This window comes from Hesperophylax consimilis, chromosome 31 (assembly GCF_061612785.1).
Source record: "Hesperophylax consimilis isolate HC1 chromosome 31, BYU_Hcon_1.0, whole genome shotgun sequence".
Taxonomy (NCBI): domain Eukaryota; kingdom Metazoa; phylum Arthropoda; class Insecta; order Trichoptera; family Limnephilidae; genus Hesperophylax; species Hesperophylax consimilis.
In genome coordinates, this window is record NC_142866.1 from 7,782,034 (window position 1) to 7,796,301 (window position 14,268).

At 32.5% G+C, this 14,268-nt stretch overlaps 1 protein-coding gene across 5 annotated transcripts in view; it reads left to right on the forward strand.

Annotated features, from left to right (window-relative positions):
• Sh (Potassium voltage-gated channel protein Shaker) overlaps window positions 1–14,268 on the forward strand; it is a 477,661-nt gene that overhangs the window by 458,839 nt on the left and 4,554 nt on the right. For 3 of the 5 annotated variants that reach the window (XR_016305199.1, XR_016305200.1, XM_089649931.1), the window contains exons 7-8: window positions 2,652–2,842; window positions 11,454–11,618. Coding sequence is in view for 1 of the 5 variants with exons in the window: in XM_089649931.1 (XP_089506057.1) it covers window positions 2,652–2,842; window positions 11,454–11,611 (349 nt within the window). In the remaining 4 variants the exon portion in view is untranslated. Of the gene's footprint in view, window positions 1–2,651; window positions 2,858–11,453; window positions 11,619–14,268 lie in introns of all 5 variants that reach the window. The other 2 variants (XR_016305202.1, XR_016305201.1) reach the window with 1 other exon arrangement.

Here is a 14,268-nt window from a genome sequence, read left to right on the forward strand (position 1 = left end):
ATCTTTCTTTTACAATAGCCTACATGACTAGATGTAAACTTTTATACAGGCGATGCGTGAGTCATAAACCATGTATCGCCGACAAACTCTAGAACATTCCTTCAAATCATAACGTGATATTAATAATATTGACAATACTCCGTAGCCCTGGGTTTTGGAATCACTTGACGAAATTTTGCGCACCGGCCACCGTGCATTTTTCCTTTTAGGTCTAATAATATATTTTTGATTCTTAATATTTCTTTGTTGTTGTATTTTATATTTATTTAAACCTTATGATAAATCATGATGGCCGATTGCTCTATTCCGGGATCAGAGTTATGCTGTCCGATGTTACGTGATGTGTAGTTAGCGCACTAACATCATCATAGATGTGACAGTGTTAGTATGGTAGAACTCAGACTGGATTAGTCCTGTAAATATAGTAACTGTATATCTTGTGGTTTTTTAAAGTTACTTTGTGATCCTAGTTAATAAAAACAATAATCTAGCTAAATATGTTATCAGTACTGTATGAGAATTCTGTTTTCAATATATAATTGTTGTGAATAAATATAACACAACGAGAATTATTACGACTCAGTTTTTTTCTGGTAGCATATGTATTTATTTTTAAATTTAAAATCAAGTTTCAAAATGTGCATTTTAGGTACCTACATACTTTTCATAAAACAACAAAATCCACGATACAGAAACACAAAGAAATGTATTTAAAAAAATAAAATTTGGCAGAAATTTTTGCTTATCTCATAATCTCGAAAGCCTTTCAATATTTTGTTCATTTATAAATTATTGCTGGCACACTCATAATTTTTCATCAGCTATCAAATTATGTATATATATATTTTTATTTGTAAATCTATATATGACTTTTTAATATTTTGCATGTGCATGATTGTATACATGAATGATTATTTTCATCACTATTTATGCAAAACACATTTTAAACTTTTTCTGTAAATATGCTTTTAACTACCGAGCATATTTATTTATCAGTTTTTTGTAAGATTTTTTTTCATTTTTTTTTAAATATTGATGTCACTGTCAATGTATTTAGTTGCACTGAAATTGAACAATCTTTTCTTACAAAAAACTGTTCATTTACGTAATTTTCTTACAATTGAATTTAGACATATGGGATTTAAATTCTTACTTTGGGAATTTAAAAATATTATTTCTAATTTTTATAATTTTTTTGTTTGATCCTCTCATCACCATTCTATTAATTATTTTAATGTTTTTTAGATTTTTTTATACAGAGGCGTCGTAAGACAAGCGTGTCAATGCTAATGAGGTGTCTTCTTTTCCAAAATGGGTTCTGTAATCTAATCTTTTGTAAGTGTAAAAGAAGGTACAGTTTGCATAATGACATGGCACGGGATTTAATTGATTCGATTGAAAATTATTTAATTTTTTGTAAACGTAATTCGTTATGGTCATCTCGACTTTTCTCTTTATAAGCGTCCATTTTGCCAATGTTTTTAATATTCTGATTTCATACTTCCTAATTAACGATATTTTCATCAATTCTGACATTTAACTGATTATTTTGCGGTGTTGTATTTGCGAAGCGAAATTTTATTTAACTTTAAATGCTGCTTTTACTTTAAATTGCGCTGCGAACAATTTTTTTTCACTTGTTTCATTACTGATTTATTAGAATCAATATCCTATGAGCTTGCTAGCGACGCCACTGTCATAATCAACACGATATTATTTTATTTTATCACTATCATTCATAAACCTCCCTTACTGGTGATTAAAATAGATTGTCAAAATTTAAAAAAAAAATGTTTTTAACAAAATATTGTGTTTTAGGTTGCTATCACTTATTTAAAGCATAGCGTACATATTTTTACCGTAATCACTTTATAATCGTTTCTGAGCTTTAATAATTTATTCACAAACATTAAACTTCCGTAAACTATTTATTCACAAACAATAAACTTCCGTAAGCTATTTATTCAAAAACTGTAAACTTCCGTAAACTATTGTTTTGGCAACTATATTTTACTAAATCTGCACAGTTAAGTAAGCATTTTAAGTCAAATCATTATTGTTGAAAGCTCAACAGATTTGCTTTAATGAGACACTTTTAATTTTTTTTTATTATTGGTTGTTTTATTTCAAAATAGTCGTTCAATGAAAACATAAAACAATAACTTGAAAATAATTCATGCACCAGCTTCAGGAAAGTCTCTTTTAGTTGTGAGTTTGAAGAAACACTCTAAAACCTTTTATATAATCAATGAACTGTTATTGTATCATCAAATTAAGTGAAAATATAAATGATTTATAAAAACGCTGCAAGAACAAATTGCTGAAGTAAAACTTTTTTTCTACCACACACTTTTTTCGTGTATTATTATCTTATAACTCTTATGAATAATTTAGTAAAAATAGTTTTACTTAATGGTATTCAAAACGTCTTCTTTTACGGCTCCTTGTTCTTGTTCTAGAATGGTTTTACAACAATGTGCTATTGTAAAGGTAAATAATATCTATATATATATTGTATTATATTTTAATACATGTTATATTATAATATAATACATGTTATATTATATTATAATACCTATATATTATGTTGAATAATAATATTGTGTTGTGTCGAGTAAGTTGTTCTAACTGATGTGAATGGTGTCGCGCAGACCCGTCGGGGTGTGGGGCAAGATCGTGGGCTCGCTGTGCGCCATTGCCGGCGTGTTGACGATCGCGCTGCCCGTGCCTGTCATCGTGAGCAACTTCAACTACTTCTACCACCGGGAGACGGACCAGGAGGAGATGCAGTCCCAGAACTTCAACCACGTGACCAGCTGTCCCTACCTGCCGGGGACACTAGGTGAGTCCGTTAAAAGTACGTATCGACACCATCACCACAAACATTATACGGCAACTTTGCTGAAACTAGTTTTGTTTATTTGTTTGCATTATCGGTGTTTTACAAGTCTCTTTTATTTTACTGTATGGTAAATTAGTTTCTGTCTAATCTACAACCTTTTTTTTGAACTATACACCTATCTGAACAAAAAAAATCTCGGTCTGTCCATGCAGATGATAAAGAAACAATAGCGCGTGTTTGCTTTTACGACTCCAACGAATCCTCAGGAATCCAACAGATGGCGCTGTTTTTAAATGCCAAATAACACACGCGTATTCGAATGCTACGTTTTTTCAAAATTTCAAGGCAATCGGACATTTACATTATTTGAATTTTAGTTATATTTGCCTTGACTTAAAACAAAGCGTGTGGTGCGATTCTAGTCCAAATAAATATTTCATCTATACACAGATTTCTAGGCTAGGTAGCTGATAAACTAAATTCTGTATCACACATACAAGTCTAAAATTTTCGCTTGGTTAAGCCTTAAGGCGGAGTGTAAGCTGTTGTGATATTTTAAATCATAATTTTAAGTATGATAAACATTATGGATTACGATAAACAAACCATATAATCTTTTTTCTACAACGTAAGCCTAGTATTTACCAAAATTAAATCAGAATATCCCTTTTTGACCCATTATGCTAGTCTGTTATAACATTACTACGTTATCACTTTGTTTTATTAAGTACACCCCATTTCGTCATTTGAGAAGGAAGAAATAGGGTGTCGTTTAATTATTTCATTAGTACTATTTTTAACATTTCTTATCTTTTCATTTTATTCTTATTCGACAATATAAGCTTGAAAAAAAATCTACGGTTTCGACCAAATTGATTTTTCACAATTTTTTTACATCATTTTAAATGGCTCTGTTGTAGATCTTTAGCGCATAAATGAAAATATATATTATTTAATTTCGTACCACCGTAAGACAAACTCCTTTATCTAATGCGTGGGATAATACTAATAATACTAATTTTTTAACTTTTTGTATATTTATGATGAAATATTAAGATTCATAATTAATTTTACAAATTTATAAATCAAGCAAAAAAACTCTGTTAGATTTTTTAATATAAATTACGTAAAATATTACATATTTACGATTAAGACTGATTTACCAATAACCGTCGCATCCACTTTAATAGTATAGAGTGATCTCATTTTAAAATAAATTGTTTCACGCGTCATTATTTCCACTTGATTTTGATTTTTCTTGAAACATATTTTCTCACACAATGAAACCTCTTTTATCTTTACTTTGTTTCGTATGCTTTTATTTGTATACCATTTGAAAAAAAAGAGACAGAGCTTGATGATATTATCGTGATTTATTTTTTGGGAGATTATGCCGTTTTGCGCTTTCTCCGTCTTTACCCAATGTTTCGGAAAGCGTTTCAATATCCATCTTCAGGGCAGAAGAAGGAGAAAGAGCGACACGACAAATACCCCAAAAATAAATCACAACAATACTTTCGGCTCTGAAAATATCAAATCTTACCAGAGTTTACCGATGGTTCGGTAAATAAATTGAAAGAGATGAAAATGAAGCCAATTAATTTGATAGTAAAAATTAAGTTCTCGTTTCATTTCAAATTTCTGAATAATGGAGCCGTGTTTAATGTCCTGCGTTCTTAAAAAAATAGAGTAGATTTTTTTAAAGTATGTACCTAATATAATAATTTATTAAGTTGAAAATGATGACGTCTGGAAAATGTAGTCGTAGAAGTGCTTGTGTAGTTTTTGTATATTTGTGTTTCCGTAATTAATTATGTATTTTTATAGTAAAATACTTAATAAAAACTACGGAAGTGGTATTTGCAATATCCTTCATTACAAGACAATGCAATATTGAAATGTACCTACGTTTATTATCGTTATGGAACAATCCTCCGAATACTGTTGGTAGAAATTTCCGAATCAAATACCTTGCGATGTCTTATTTATTGTCGTACCTATTAACATGCAATATTCATTCTAGGTTTCTGTATAAATTTTTACTTACAAATAAATTCAATCAAAAATTATTTAGCTTGTCGGTTGGAAAATCTTGTCTTTGATAACCTCTCATAGATTAATCTGTGATATTTTGTTTATAATATTATTAATGATATCAGTTTTTGTATCGTTTTTTTTTACAAAGACCGATTTTTATTACTTTTTTAATCGGAAAATACTGGATACCTTTTGCCTTTAAAATTTATTTACGGTGATGAAACGAGCTTAGAAAGCTTTAATGTTAATGTTGTTTGACGTATCAAAACAACTATACTGTAGCAAATTCTATTGATGTTGCTTTCTGTTCCAGCGTAAACATTGTATAACACGGTACTAAGTCCAAGTTGATAAAAGGTTATGACTAATAACAATTTTTTTTATTAATTAAAAACACTGTTTTATAATTTTCTCTCAACTTTCTTCGAAGCAGGAAAAAACAGTAGGAACACAAATTATTGTTCGTACTGACCGCTTTAACTAGCCGCTTATCTTTAGTACTCTAATGTGTTATACGGGTGACCGCGGATTATAACCTGCGAAATCATTATCCTATACCTACGATTCTACCAGTGAAGCAGATTGAAGCTAGTATATTCTTGGTGGCCGCTACTGCAACGAGTCCTTTTTTATAAATACATCTATTTGATTTCTGTTTCCGTAAATTAATGAATGGAAAGCAAATCTTGTAAACGAAAATTAACTCACTTCCCTATATCCGATCGAGCTGAAACTCGGCAAATAGACTCGTTGTCGATGACAATGCAATCAATAGAATAACACGATAACTTATACAGATTTCTCTGAAATAGAATGACATTACAGCAGTTAGTATAATACATGCAGGTCTCAAGTTTTAAAAAACATTTTGAAAGTTCAGTGTAGTTATGAGCTATTCCTACGAGAAAAAAAGTTAAATCTTCAGTCAAACCAAAATATGTGTATATTTAAAAACATTTGTAAATTATAGAAAAAAACATTGTTTTTTTTTCTGGTTATTTTTTTTAGCCTTTATTCCACTACGGACTTTTCTCATCTTCCAGAAGCCCAGATTTAGTATATTGAGAAATACTGTCGGATGCGTAGTATTTATTTTTCGCATATATTTCAATAACATTTGACATAATTTTGGGACTGGTCCTTTAAATGTATTGCAAAGGTTTTATCCCAGCAGCACCTTCAAACGCAAAACTTTTTCAGTGAAGTCGTGATTTCGCAATAACACAAGTACTGAGGGGACGGTTTCCGTGTTCTCCACAATACAATATTTCTCAGTTTCGAGAGAGAGAGAGAGAGAGAAAAGAAAGCTAATATACTTTTACCTATTAGTAAACCGATTGGGTATAATCAAAATTGTATAAGTCGAAACTATCCCAAATATTTATAAAAATAAATTAGATGTGTTTCATTCACCAGTATCATTCCAACAGTGTTATCTGCGTTCCTGGTATAATATATTGAAAACGCTTATCGTGATTCGTTCAAGAGCCAATAAATTTTCTCCGTAAACAAACACTCTAAAATCGGAATAAATTTTATTACGTCTATGAATTAACATTATTAATTCGAACGATTTACGCAAATTGAAAAGATCTAAGACGAGGTGAAGATTGGAATCTTCTCGCAGATAGACATCATCCCGAATTCAGCTGCTGGCTTTTATTTGAATCTCTACAATATCAATTGAAGCTCGGCGCTTCTGACTATTTCAAAAATCGGTTGCTAATTAAATGCCAACGAGTTATGTTTGATTTTCTGTTGATGAAATTATTACGAGCGTTAGATTTTACTACGTATAACTGGCTTGTTTCCGTTTCGTTGGAAACTCAAATTGATATTATTCTTATCTGTTCAATTTGCATTCCTTAACACTACGAAGGAAATACCAATCTCTCCGAATTATTTGAAATAAAGTATATTATCTTTGTGTATGCTGCGATCACATATATTAGTAAATTTGACCAAAGAATACAGAAATATAACATAGGAATATTAATATTTTCACTACTTTTCTGGTCTAACTTTTTATCGCCCAGACAAAACCAAAATATTATTTTTGATGAGATTTTTATAGAAAAGGGGTTTACATAGGATCTCGTCTATTTAGAGACGCAAATAAGATAAAGGTGTTACAGGTAACTGTAATTTCCATAATTTCTCATTAAATTGACAATGAATCATTTTTTAATATTCTTGCAAATTTATAGGATTATTATGTTTAAGTTCAATTTTTTTACATTTCTATGACTTATGACTGACTTACACCTCCGATACTACCTGCCAATCTGACAGGCTTAATTTGTTTACATTTTTATGACTCATCACTGACCTACATCTCCGATACTATCTGCCAATCTGACAGGCTTCACTTTTTTACATTTCTATGACGCACGACCAACCTACACCTCCGATAATACCTGCCAATCTGACAGGGTTAATGTTTTTACATTTCTATGACTCATAACTGACCTACACCTCCGATACCTACTATCTGACAGACTTCATGTTTTTAATATGAAATCAATTAATTTACAATATTTCATTTTATTGTTTAGTAGGATATGAAAAATTAATGAATAGATCTTTCGAAATGAATAAAGCAAAACAGTATTATTTTGCCGTCACTACGTTTTTTTGTACAAATAGTGGAGAATTAAAAAAAAAATGCTGTAGATGGTAGAAGTGCGCAAGTCGCCTAATGTTTCAAAAAGGTTCAGGCCTCAGGCCTAGCGAGTGGGTGGATGTGACCCGGGTCGTTTGGAACACTCAAGTGCAATAATGATTAGCATAAGCTCGCCGCCCGCCTCCAGATTCCAGGCGGCCGCGGCTACAGACGACAAAACGCCCGCTTAACGGGATTTTGCCATTTTGGGGCGCACACCCTAAAAAATGAATTTAAATTCTGTCGACGCAGTTCAAATAAGAGTATAAATATTTTATGTCACTGGTGAAACATAAATTAAAGGTTTAAAGGGAAAAATAAAGTTTTTACTCAAATTGTATATTATTAATTCCCAAAGAGTTTTGTAGAAACCCTTTGGTAATATTATAAAATCCAATACCAATAATATTCAACAGAAATCTGACGGGATGAAATAGTAAAAACTCTCGATCAGTGAACTCGGGGCACCATGAAATTTGCACAGCTGTTTCTTGTTGGAAGTTCAAGACCAACTAGAAGGATGGAGCAATCCAACCTTCTATGGAAAGGAATTAGAACCCTCTGACACGGTTAAGTACCTCGGAGTCATCATAGATGCCAAACTGAGCTGGAAAAACCAGGTGGAAACTGTAGGCAGAAAGGCCTGTGCTCTGATGTGAGCAACTAGGCGAATCTGCGGCAGAACGTGGGGTCTCAAACCTAAAATGATGCAATGGCTTTACACAGCCGTTGTAAAACCAAGGATCATGCACGCAGCCCTGGTCTGGTGGAGGAGAACAACACTGAAAACAGTGATGGTCACACTCAATCACATACAGGGACTTGCATGCAGAAGCATCACAGGAGCCATGAGAACCACTCCAATACTAGCCATGGGAGTGCTGCTGAACCTACCCCCACTAAACATAGAAATAGAGGGGGCGGCGATGGCGGCAGCCTACAGGTTACATTGCAATGGCCAATGGAGAGGAGAGTTGCCCAGAAACAGTCACACGGAGATAGGAATAAGACTGAGGGCAATTAGTCCGACGGCTGGGATGAAGCAGGACGGCAAGCAAGCCGAATACTTCTTCGGACAGCTGTTTAAAGTAACGTACCCCACAAGGGAGGAATGGGACTCGGTCCCAGGTCCAAACTCCAAACAGGAACTAATCTGGTTCACAGATGGGTCCAAGATGGAGGAAGGAACAGGGGCCGGGGTCTGTCTACAGGGATCTAAGAGGGAACTCAGTATACCTCTAGGAATGCACTGCACTGTGTTTCAAGCTGAGATGAAAGCCATCTTAGCCTGCGCACAGGAGAATATGAGTATCGGGTACAGAAATAAGAACATAAATATATGTTCAGATAGCCAGGCGGCCTTAATGGCACTGGAAAGTAACCGATGCGACTCCAGACTGGTGATGGAATGCAGGACTATCCTTATAGAACTGGCGACCATCAATAAAGTAACCCTGCTCTGGGTACCAGGACATAAAGGTATTGAGGGCAACGAGCGGGCTGACGAACTAGCAAGGAAAGGGGTGAAAGCACCACTTGCGGGATCCGAGCCGGCCGTAGGAGTAGCAGCTTGCCACACCAAACTACATATCAAGAGGTGGGTCAAATCCCAACACTGGAAGGAATGGAAGAAGGCACCCGGAATGAGGCAATCTAAAGTACTCATAAACGGACCGGACCCTAACCGAACCAGGCTACTACTCGATATGGACAGAAACTCACTGAGGGAACTGGTAGGACTATTAACGGGACACTGCCATCTCAGGAGACACATGCAACTGTTGGGAGTGGAAAACACCAACATCTGTAGGAAATGTGAAGAGGAGGAAGAGACTCCAATTCACCTATGGTGCCAATGTCCCGCTCTGCTGGGAATAAGGCTCAGATACCTGGGAAGACACAGTGTGGAACCAGAAGACATCGCCACATATCCAATGACAGCCCTGGTGAACTTCATTAAAGGGACCGGGTTACTGGCAAGGGATTGAGGTAAAATGGGAGATAGTACAATGGGCCTATGGCCTAAGTGCTCGCGGGGAACTTAAGTAAACCGCCTCCGACTTAAAAAAAAAAAAAAAAGTTCAAGACCAGCATTATTACATAGGCGTCAAAATATAGTTTACATCATGAGATATTGAGCTTTGAAGTATCCATTTATCTATTAAAAAGTTATTAGAAATGTAATGTTGTTTGTTCCATGAGAAAAATGTGAGTTATAATCTAATATTTACAAAAAATCATACCTACATTTAAATCTGGGGCTAACCCTGGTAGTAAAGTTAATAATAGTTTTATAATTTATTTTTAAATATAAAGCTAATTTAAAAAGAAAAATGAAGAGGTAATAAAATGAGTTTTTGATATTTTATAAAGAAAGTTGATATTTTAAAAGGTGTGTTCAAATATATTTTTTTTATTTTCTTCAGTAAATTTGCATGAATTATTTTTTTATTTTATTTTATAATCACTTTTTTTATAATGTAGGTTGTTTTCGTCAGTAAAGTTGCATGGACTGTTGTTATATTATTTGATTAACCTTTTCTTTTTCATAATGTAGGTTGTTTTATGTTGTACCGTAAAAATTATTGTGTGTAGTGAATATAGTGTACAGTAGGTAAAAAATGTTTAAAAAATTATTGAACAAATTCAACTATGTATCCATGTTGTATTTTGTACAAAATAAATTATGTAGCCAGTTTGCATATTATGTAATTGCTGTCTACGAACATAAAGCCAAATCCCGAAAAATCGATTAAAACAAAAAACTGTTTTAATACAATATCGAGACATTATTATGTTAATTTTATTTCAACATTAAAGCACAATTCATTTTGAAATAGCTTTGTTGCAATGAAAAATAATATTTGCAAGCAGTTATCGCGCATAATTCAACATAAAAAATAATTGCCCGTGATAAACTGAAATAGACGAAGGAACAATCTTATTAAAATATGAAATAAAAATTATTGGTAATCTTACTCTTAAATCACCTGCCTCCGCGAAAACTTGCTTAATTAATGAGGATTTGAATAATATCTGCCGGTTTAAAATTATTGATATTGCATTCAGTGTGAACATACTTCTGGTGAAACTTTAAACAAACTTAAATTAGTTTTATTCCAAAATTCGTGTATGTAATGTAATAATGCATTCAGTATGTTGATACATAACTTTGTGCGATTAAATAACGGTGTTTAGACAATATTTTTTTTGTTGCAATATTTATTATGTTGCTGCGTCAGTTTACCAGAACCACGTTCTCACTATATTAAGTCGACCCAATATCCTAACATAAATTGGAAATCTTTATGACGTAAGTGAAGAAGGAGTCTATAAACATATTCGGCACGTGGCTCAGTGAATTGGACGAACCCATGGTCGAAATTGCCCTAGCACGACTGGATCGTTGGTTTTTCCACGGCGTTTATTTTAAATAATCCTGATAAACGTATTACTAAAATCACAAATGCTTCTAAATGGGTACCTCGGGAAGTTAATAATTCATATTCATAGAAAAGTAAAACCTAGTTCATAGCGCTAATTTATACTTGAAAAACGTTTAATAAATCTTTTAAATGTTTCACTTTAAATATTTTATATTTCTGTTTTATTCATCTTAATTATAAATAACTTATATCCTTGCGTATTTGAAAAAAATGTATTATTACGAATTCGTTACAATAGTTAAAATGTAATCTTCAATCAAACCCTAATGATTAGTTTATTGTGTCGCCTTAATGCAATATCAATAAATAAAAACTTTCAATAAAAATAATATTTTTGATAAATCGTAAGATATTCAAGTTCTGATATGGTCACCGCTCACGCTTCAACACTTACCATCACCGGTTCATCTATTTGTGAAGGAATCCACCAGCGCTAACTATTACACGGTACACCGCAACGTTTCAGGCCAGAATATCAAGAAGACATCGCTGAGTGACTCCGCCTCTGACATAATGGAACTAGAGGAGGGTATTCTGCTCGCCGGCCCGGACCACTGCCGGAAGATGAACAACAATCTGCGACACAACAATATCAACATCGTCAGCATCGAAACTGACGTTTGACTACTAGGTAAGCATGGACATACTCTCCTCAATACTAATATTATATTATTTGTTAATCACTGTTTATACTTGCTAAACTATGTTGGGTTATTGGTTTCAACGCAGTAGTTATTTGCTATACATATACAGAACAAATGTTACTTTGTACAATATTTCGCTGTACTATTTTTGCTGCGTTTGTTTGACATTGCGTAATGTTAATTAATTTATTTTATATTTTATTTCTATTATATTGAAACTTGTTACCTGTGATGAAAATCAGTCATAAAATTGTTAAAACACTTTTTTTTAAGTAAGATAAGATAATATTTGCAAACTTGATTGTTTTTTTCAATGACAAGCACAAATAAAATTAATTTGTATCATATTAAAATACCACAAAAATATATTCTTATTCTGTGATGATAGGTATTATGTTCCGATCAATTTTAATAATGATCATCATTATTGATGTGTTCGTGGCAGATAATAACATGTTAATTTATAGTTGATTAAGACGTCTGTAGTATTTTCTTTTCTAGGAAACGAATAACTAGATACGTTCATGGTTCGCATCACCCCGAGTCTTTCTATTATTCACAAATTTAAACTGAAACCGGTTGGTTATAAATATATACAATAAAGTGGTATTTAAACAAAGTTATTTTATTTTAATTATTATAATTATGTATACCCACAAAGTGTTTGCTACAAGTGAAAAATTAAACTTATGTCTTGGCTGGTTCCATGATAATTCTACACAGTGACTATTCAACACACCTTTAAAAAGTGATATAAAGTCATTAAAAACGATGAAATTTTTTTTTTAACCTAACCTAACCTAACCTTCTTAACCCAGTTAATAAAGTTTTTGTTTCATCACTTTCCATGTCTTTATATAACTTTTTAAAGATGTGATGAATTATCATTTTGATGATTTATCCAGTCACCATGTAATAATATAATGAAAATATTATTATTATTCATTCAATTTATTTCTAAAATAAATTAATCCAGCATTTTCAAATTAAAAGTATTTCAGAACCTTCCACTTGAATTTGCCAGAAATGCCGGTGATAAAGGTAATATTCATAAAATTCGTTTGGCAAACGGAGTTTAGAAAAGCTTGATTTCAAATCTAAAAGTGGTTTTTATTTGTTTTGTGTATAATTTTATAAGAAAGAAAAAAATTAATCAAGGAAAACTGTTAGAGATAATCATAGCTTCAATATAGTTTTTATTATAGTTTTTTTTCCTATTGGCGTTCATACATATCTAATGAAACAATACATTTTTCAGTAGTTTACGATTATTTTTTTTTAAATAATTCCTAATTTTAGGTTTATTCTTCACAAACGAAACGATAGGAAAACCTTAAATTTAATCGAGGCCTATTTTTTGGTTTTCTTAATATAAATAGAGTTCATTATGGTGACAACAGTACACCATCCAAAGGACAGTCATGCCTATTTGAGTTGAAAAAATAGACTTTTAAAATATGGTTTTTCATGATTAGATTTTACGCGTAATTTCGGGTAATCAAAACACAAATTTGTTTTCAGAATCAGAAAAAATTTGTTCAAATTTAAAATAACTTTTTCTTCTACAAGTTACACAATGAAATTATATTACCTCACCCACACGACGACTATAACACGTGTAAGCTTACCTTACTATAGTATCCCATATCATATCAGAACCCACTAACTATTACGACATGAGGTTAGGTAAGATAAAGAATGGAATGCCACACAACTCTCACATGCATCTTAATTCTTGCTTTATTCACACTCCTGCATCTGTTCATTCATACTCTTGTATTATTCCGACTCATGCCCCGACTTAACACAATCGTGTTTTATCTTCTAATGACGCCATGGAGTTCTTAACCCATCCACTTTTGTGTCGTGTATTATCATAATGTATCTCTCCATCTTCTCTGTATGTTCAAATCATCAAAGCGTCTCTTTCTTGGTGTTGTACATTACACTTACATTGACATTGCATTATTTTCGGTTCTCCTTGTTTGTGTTTCATCTGGGTATGATTTTAACACACATATACCCGATAATAATTTCTATTGAATTCAGCCTACACCCTTTGCCAGTTAAATGTCTTACTGCCAAAAGGGTTGATATCAGTCAAAACTCCATCGAGAGCCACTTGTCCGCTTTCTTTAACAACTTTTGATCATAAGCGATGCAATATATTGCATATATATATATATATATATATTTCCCGTATCCAACTTTTCTCCAATAGTAGCTTTATACTCTTTTTAGCTCTCTCCTCATTTAAGAAACAATGTTTTCTATTAAAATGCTTTAAATTATTCTACAAATAAACTTTTTTTATATAATATTCGTTATCACATCCAATCCATACCGAGCGTAGTTTACACAACTTCAGCTTCCTACGTAAATTGCATCCTTGAATTATAAAAAGAACTTTCATTGCCATTTCAAACCAAGTTGTGCCAAACTAGGTTGTAGAGGAAATCTCCGCTCTGAGAGCAGAACATTCTGGGAACAATTTCGTTTTAAAATTAGACCTTCTTAGTATAATCCTACGCATTTACATAGAAGCCAGCCCGATAAGCACTGCTATGTTTTTACTTGGAAACGTTACTACATGTTGCCTTGATTCCTTGTTGAAATGGGCTTTATGTATAGCGCATC